Source organism: Pristis pectinata, chromosome 6 (assembly GCF_009764475.1).
Source record: "Pristis pectinata isolate sPriPec2 chromosome 6, sPriPec2.1.pri, whole genome shotgun sequence".
Taxonomy (NCBI): Eukaryota; Metazoa; Chordata; class Chondrichthyes; order Rhinopristiformes; family Pristidae; genus Pristis; species Pristis pectinata.
Genome location: NC_067410.1, coordinates 98,063,119 through 98,071,229, shown reverse-complemented (window position 1 = coordinate 98,071,229; position 8,111 = coordinate 98,063,119). Strand labels below are relative to the sequence as shown.

At 40.0% G+C, this 8,111-nt stretch overlaps 1 protein-coding gene across 2 annotated transcripts in view; it reads right to left on the bottom strand.

Annotated features, from left to right (window-relative positions):
* Positions 1 to 505: 505 nt before the first annotated feature.
* The window catches only part of LOC127571651 (transmembrane protein 255B), a 66,190-nt gene continuing 58,584 nt past the window's right edge, over positions 506 to 8,111 (bottom strand). For both annotated transcript variants that reach the window (XM_052018231.1, XM_052018233.1), the window contains exons 7-9: positions 6,231 to 6,390; positions 3,525 to 3,674; positions 506 to 2,443 (exon numbers count right to left, since the gene is read on the bottom strand). In XM_052018231.1, coding sequence (XP_051874191.1) covers positions 2,306 to 2,443; positions 3,525 to 3,674; positions 6,231 to 6,390 — 448 coding nt within the window. In that variant the 3' untranslated portion in view covers positions 506 to 2,305. The remainder of the gene's footprint in view (positions 2,444 to 3,524; positions 3,675 to 6,230; positions 6,391 to 8,111) is intronic.

Below are 8,111 nucleotides of genomic sequence, written 5' to 3'. Positions count from 1 at the left end.
CAGTGGTGGGGGGATAAAAACTGAGGAGCACAAAAGTGAACTTTCACAGAATCTTTACATTTATTCTCTTAAGTAATAGTCTACATATGTTATGTTATAATCAGTTCCACCTTCCCTGAGGTGCAGTAAAATGAAACATTCAACAAAAATGTAAATCTTTCAGTTTTCAGTTTTAATATTGTATTAATTAACATACGATAGAACTCTTTCTTACTAAAAGAGGCTTTTACAATACGAATCTGTTCAATGCAACAGAAACAGCAAATGTTAGTAGAGGGATCCAGCAACAGTAATGCCATTGAATGTTTGACTTCTTGTTAATCAATAATTCCTCTACCCAAATGAAAAACACCACAATGCTGGAGGAACTCAGCAGGCCAGGCAGCATCTGTGGAGAAAGAAAAGCAGGCAGTCAATGTTTCGTCTGCTTCTTTCCACGGATGCTGCCTGGCCTGCTGAGTTCCTCCAGCATCATCGTTTTTTTCATCCAGATATTCCAGCATCTGCGGTCCTTTGTTTCTCTGATTCCTCTACCCATCTCACCAACTCGTAAATATTGCTCTGCAACTGAAGACCACCTTCCACACTCTCAAAAACACCAATCATTCTTGCATTAGCTGCAAACTTACTATTTATACTTCCTACATTCACATCCAAATTGTTTGTGTGTGTGTGTATGTATATATATATATATATATATATATATATATATATATATATACACACACACACACACACACACCTTGACCAACACCCTCTGCCTCCTGTTTGGGTCATGTACAGACCAAAGCTATGAGGCGGTCTGGAGACAAATGCCCTGGCAAAATTCAAAATGAGCATCTGCAAATTAGTGATTGAGTGCCACTTGATAGTGCTATCAAAGGCACTTCTCAGTACATTGGTAATTGCTTGAGGGTGTGCTACGTTTAAATTTTCCTGCTCTGGGCAATTTTCTGAGTTGTCAGGGAGGTGTCAGTGCTTTCACTGCATGAGTAAAGCTTGGTTTGAAGTGGCTGGTTCTGGTGTACAAACTTTCACTTCTGTAGTCTGGAGGTTGCCTTGTCCTTGGTCTTTACAGCATGTGTTCTTTATGTCACATGCAATGAACTGAATTGACTGGAAGCTGATTTCTGCAATGGAGACTTCAGGAAGCCAAAATGCATTATCCACTTCGCACTTCTGGCTGAAGATGGCTGCCTTTATCACTCACATACTCGACTCTGCCTCCACTGAGGATGGGAATGTCCTTGAGGCCTCCTCCTCCTGCTAGCTGGGTCGTTGTCCATTCATAACTGGGTGTGGCAGGACTGCAGATGTGAACTTTTGGCTGTGGAATCACTGGATTTTACTTACTACTTAGGACACGAGTTGAAGCAGGAGAGGTTAAGAGTTTAGGGAGATAGTTCATGGCTCAGGAATAAGACAGCTGAATGAGCAGCTACCAAAGTGGGACAAAGAACGCAGGAAGTACACAAGAGAGCACTGTTGGAGGAGTGTAAAGTTTTACAGGGTTCTGGGACAGATCGAGGTTATGGGGATTTGGATGTGGGGGGATAAGGATTGAATTTGTTGGTGTACAGTCAATCAATGCTGACTTCTACGGGGTTGGATGGTATGAATTAGGATGAAGAGTATCAGAGTTTTGGGTGAGACCATCTCTGATGGGGGAAGGGGGGAAGCTGAGAAGCTGACCAGGAGGACATTCCAAATCAACTGGAATGAATAATGCTGAAATTTACCATCAATTGAAGTCAGGACACGTGGAATGATATTGGTCCTTGGAAACTGAAAGTGCATTGCCCTATGCAGTACACTGTTCCTTATGCATGGAAAGTCAAATTAACTGCTAATTATCATTACAAGCAGGACTAATAGGGAGTTTTATTTCATTCTACTACATGGCAAATTTAGTTATAATGTTGGATATTTTCTTTATGTGAATTCTATGTAGCTAATAAGGAAAAATACAATGTATATGATATAAATATATACAATTGGTTAACAGAGTGTTATCAATGCATGTCACACTTTAACAAAAATCTCAAGGGATAGATGTTGATTTTGTACAATATTGTAAATATGTGATGGAAAGTCCAACACTCAAATTATCTTACAATGAAGGAAAAGGAGATAAAAATCATGTGGGACATAAAGTAAGTCATTTTCTCTCCATCATCCATTGAATATAATTGTACAAAAACATGAATGACCCCTTGAAGTCTTATTGTTCGGAGCTGCAGATCTGTAATGACAGATGTGTAGTGACAGGGTAGTTGGCCTTCACACAGAGACAGGCAAGAAGTGATCATATTGGATACCCCACTGGTTTATCTGGCAGCAAATTATATAATGGGGCGAAAGGAGGAGGATTGGTGTTCTTTGCACAGTTAAAATCGCAGCTAGGCAGCGATGCAGCCATTGGCATGTATTGAGTAGGGCGTCCCTGAGGAGAGAAAGATCATTATCATTTCAAATGTATATTTTTGTTTCACAGTATATACAAGTGTGAATTGTACTGAGCTTGAAAATGTTTTATACTAACAGCTGTCTTTTTCTCATTGTATCTACATCCACCAGAGGCCATCACAACTGCAGTTATACTACCAATGAAAGGATGTCGAACAGCTTGAAATTTCTTTAATTATTTTCCCCGAAGGTCTAAATTCTGCTCTGCTTGGAAGGAAGAACCTCTAGCTAATTTAACCCTTGTGATTACTTGTAAGTTTTCAGCTCAAGTGATAAGGATGTTGAATTAAACAACGCTGTGCTAAATTGTTAAATGTTCAATGACAATTCAAAAATATTCAATTAACAAAGTCCTAAATACTGGAAATGACAATTTAATAAAATAATCAGCTCTACTTGTTCCACCTTGCTTGTTTACACACACTCTTTTCAGCAGTTTCTCAACCCAGTTTTAATATTTCACTAACATCCCACGTAAACACTGAATGGGATGAGCAATGAAGGATAGGATTAAAAGTAGATACATCCACAGTACTAACAACAATGTGCTGGAGGAACTCAGCAGGTTGAGCAGCATCTGTTGGGGGTGGGGGGGGGGGGGGTGCAGAGGAATTGTAGCCAATTCCTATGATGTCAGGTTTCAACCCAAAATGTCGACAATTCCTTTCTCCTCACACATGCTGCTCGACCCACTGATTGCCTCCAGCAGGTTGTTTGTTGCTCTAGATTCCAGCAGCTGCAGGCTTTTCTGCCTTCATATTGCATGACTGGTCAGAACCCTCTATCGTGTGCAAGATGAAAGAGTTATATTTTGCAACTAATATGAAAGATTCAGGGAAATAACCCACTTACTGATGCTATGATCTTTAAGGTGAAGGAAAATAAATCTTATTCACTGACCGTTTCCAGACAATGTAATGCCATTAACAACAAAAGGAATCTAAGATGAGGAAGTTTGGTTAAAACAAAATGTTTGTAACTTTTTGCAGATTCCTGTTTAGCTACATTGGAAGAGTCCACAGCTTTCTAAATGCACAGAATAAAAAAAGGTAAGATACCTGGCGCATTGTGTCCACTGCTTGCTCGTGCAGCAGGAGAGGTGCAGATGGAGATAGTATGGGCTGGGTCTCCAGCTGCTCCTTGGACTTGCATCTGGAATTTTGAATGTGGAAGAGCTGGAAACTAACCTCAGGTCCAATGAGAGACTCCTGCAGAAGAACAGGTAGATTATTTTGCAACACCAAAGCAGCAGTGATTGATAGTTTATTGATAGCTTAAAACTGCAAATACTCCAAATAAATACATGGTAAAATGCTGCAATTATGTTTTTAAAGGGGCATCACCTACAAGAAATAGCTAAGAAGATTTGATGACTGCAACATAAATAATTATGAATTCTATCAAAACATCCTTGAATAATTATGATGTTGACAATTTGGTAGCCTCACAACTCAAAACATGAAAAGGTTTCGCTGTATACATTTTATATGCCCCATTGAATTATCAGTTGTGACACAAGTAATAATTTTTATTGTTAAAGCTATGAATATTATTATAGTGATTTCCTGCAGTTCATTCAAATAATTTAACTTTATGTTCATTTAAGATAGGATCACACATCACAGAAACAGGCCCTCAGTTCATGTTGACCATTAACCAACTGTTTACACTCAACCAACACTAATCACAGTTTATTCTCTCACATTCCCATCAATTCCTCCACAGATACTACCACTGTATTGTGAAGGGTCATGGCTGTCATGTGACACCATTGATCACCTGGGTCGAAAGCCACATCACTCACTGTCAATCAAGGTCTGGCTCCACCCACCCATTAGTCCACACTTGACCAGTGGCCTCTGTAAACACCTTTGTACCTGGCCCTGAGCAATTGGCTTGTTTGAATTACCTGGGCTGGACCACCCAGCCCTCCAGTACTATAAAGAATGCAACATGTGCATGGTTCACTCTCTTTTGATTGCTCCAGGAATCATGAAACAACGCTGAAGAGACCATTGGTAAGAATGTGCACTTCCACAAGGGTGGCAGGCACCGTATTGTTTCTTCCTTGATTTGTTTGTACCCAGTTTGTTGTGAGTGTGTGTATGTGGGTGTCTGTGTGTGTGTTTGTGCGTGCATCTCACCCTTGTTGTGATTTCCCCCACGTTCACGATCACCCGTGCCTGTGTGTGTGTGTGTGTGTGTGTGTGTGTGTGTGTGTGTGTGTGTATGTATGAGTGCATTCGTTCCTGTTCATCCTGTCCCGCATTTGTCTTTGCGAATAAATCACATTAACTCCAAAGACTGTGTCCAGAGTCCTTGCCCTTTGAGACCTTATGAACTTGTCTTACAACAACCACACACCTACACCTACACCACTGCTTTTCTTCGGCATATGGGAGGAAACCAGAGCATCCAGAGGAAACCCATGCAGGTTCAGGGAGAATGACAGACAGCACAGGAGGCCAGGATTCAATCCAGGTCACTGCTGGGAACTATAACCAGGAGCTCCACTAGCTGTACCACAGTGGAAAGGTATTAATGCAGTTCTAATTGTATATATCTAGAATGGAATCTGTCTTCAGTTTATTAGATGAACTATTGCCTATGCCCCTGGACTGCTTTACAAATAGACTTTTAGCACTGGTGGCTTATAAACCCATCAGGCAAGATTAGGTATTAAACAATTAAGACCCACCCAGCTGTTTCTACCCTCTTGAAGCCAAATACTCCCAACACATTTAAAAGCCAATTTTGCAAGAAGAAGAAATTCAATGGCAAATGCAAAAAAAAGTCTGAATTTGCATTGTACAGATGACGATTGCAATGGAAACAGGCTATACATATATGGAGGCATCGTCAATGGACAGAGAACCAGCATTATCATTTCAAGTTAAATACCTTTCAGCTTGGACGAAAAGACGTTGACCTCAAACATTAGCTCTTCTTCTCCCTCCACTAAGTTGCTGAGTACTTCTAGCATCTTTCATCTTTATTATTTTATTGTGTCTTGGAAATAACTGATTGGATAGAAAGAGGGAATGCAGCAGATGGATTTCCGTTAGATATTGGAGAACCGGCTCCAGGAGGTGTTATTAAAATTTAGTCAAATGCTAATGTAACAACATGACTAGATTAGAATATAGAACTGCACAGATCTGCAAATGGCCCTTCAGCCCACAATGTCTGTGCCAACCATGATGCTAATTTAAACTAATCCCATCTGCCTGTACATGGTCCGTATCCCTCCATCCTGTCTCAATGCTTCTTAAAACATTGCTTTTGTATTTGCTTCCACCACCTCAGCACGTTCCAGGCAGCTACCATCCTGTGTGTGTGGAGAAAAAAAACTAGCCTCGTAAGTCTTCTTTAAACTTTCCCCCTCTTGCCTTAAGCCAATGCCCTCTGTTACTTAACATTTCCATCCTGGAAAAAAGACTTGGACTACTGACCCTATCTATGCCTCTCCTAGTTTTATTTACTTCTGTCGAGTCGTCCCTCAGTCTCCGACGCTCCCGAGAAAACAATCCAAGTTTGTCCAACCTCTCCTTATGGCTAGCGAGTATTTTAAGATGAAAAAATGCTGCTTGATTAAGACATATTTCTCTAAATGTGTATTAAAGCACATCAAAAAATACAACTTGATTTTAGTGAATCCAAGCATTCATCCTATAAATGTTTTGTCATTAACTCACTGCAGCTGAAATGGAAAAATTACCCTCATCTAAGATCAGACAATTCTTGGCAATTTTACATTTTCTTACCATATTTTTGAAGCTGCCAAGGATGGCAGTGGTGATGATTCCCAAAAGAAAGGCAGAGACATTTAGCGCCGTCACGAGCCAAATCATAATGTAGACCATGTGTACCTCCTGGCAATTCTTCACTCCAGCGAATTCAAAGTAATTGTTCAGATAATCACCACTATAAATAGAAAAGTGATTATCTGATGAATAATGTTCTATCAGATATGGGTTGATTCTGACCTCTTGATTAAGTGGCTAGGCAACTCATAACAGCCTGTACTGGAAGGAATTCTCTAAGGTAACCTTGATGGAGCAGCTAGAGTGACGTGTGTAAGCACTCAATGCTTTTTCAGTGTATTTCTAACTGGAGTGTCATGGGGTCACTTACAAAAGTAGTTATTGCTGAATGTTTTATGTTCATTGAGGTAAAGGTCATCTATACCTGAAAATAGATTTTTTTTTACAAGTTAGACCATCAAACATTGGAAAAACCCATACAGTGGAGTCAGTGGAGTGTTAAGCTCTTGCAGGGCATTAGTGAGGATGGTTGCAGATATGGCGAGCAGTAGGTTTCAAGTATCTGAAGAGATAAGAAAAACTGAGATTGTTCTTCTTAGAGCAGGGAAGTATCAGAGGTGATGCAAAAAAGATGTTCAAAACTAGGAGGGGTTTGATGGAGAAAATGGGGAGAAATTGCTTTCAATAGTAGGAGTAAAAAGTCATAGAAATACATAGCACTGAAACGGGCCCTTCAACCCACGGAGTCTGCACTGACAACCAACTGCCCATTTACATTAACCTACATAAATTATAGTTATTATTCTCCCCACATTCTCATCCATGCCCCCTAGATTCTGCCACACATTTAGTTGGCAGTTTACAATGGCCAACTATCCTAGCAACCCGCACGTCAATAGGATATGGGAGGAAACAAGAGCATCCAGAGAAAACTCACCTGGTAACAGGGAGAATGTACAAAATCGGACAGGATCCAAAGTCACTCTTGGAAGTGACTGACTGTGAGGCAGTGGCTCTGCTGAACTGTGCCACTGTGTCACCCAAGTCTCCATTCTAAAATAATTGTCAAAGATCTACGAGTGTTTAGAGAGGCAGTGGTGCAGGAAACAATGAGATTGTTGCGATCTTAGCTTGTAATAGTAAATTTTTAAGACAGAGCTCAACTGAGAGAGTTCAAAGAGGTTTAAGATAGGTTTGAAGTGCAAGTATGTAATTACAAGAAGCATCCGTGCACAGTTGTGAGAAACGATCTAAACTCAGAAGCTGTGGAGCCCATTTGGATAGATGAGAAAGAACATGGTCATAGGAATATTGCACAAAACCCCCATATAGTAGTTACAATGTAGGAAAAGTGTAAATCAAGGAATTAAGTAAGATTAGTGTATTAATAATGGATGACTTTAATCTTCATGTAGATTGGGTTAATCAAACTAGAAATGGTAGCCATGAAAATTAATTTGTGGAAGAGTTTTCTAGAGCGATATGGTATGGAGTCAACCAAGGAACAGGCTATATTGGATCTGGAGACAAGTCTAATAAATGACTAGAGGTTCAACAGGAAGGAGTGATCACAGTATGATAGGTTTTGCATTCAGTTTAAGAGTGAAAATCCTGGGGCAAAAACAACTATGTTAAACACAAATGAATGAGCACAGAGCTTGCTAAATCGGACAGTGCAAGTACATTAGCAATGGCAGACATTTAAGAAGATAATTTATCACTCCTGGTTACAATATATCCCATAAAGGAGGAAGGGTTCTACATAGGGGATGAATCAACTATTAGGGAAGGTACTAATTTGAAAAAATATACAAGGTGGCAAAAATGAGCAGTAGGTCTAAACTTTGGAATAAATTCGGAATCCAACAAAGGAGGACTTTA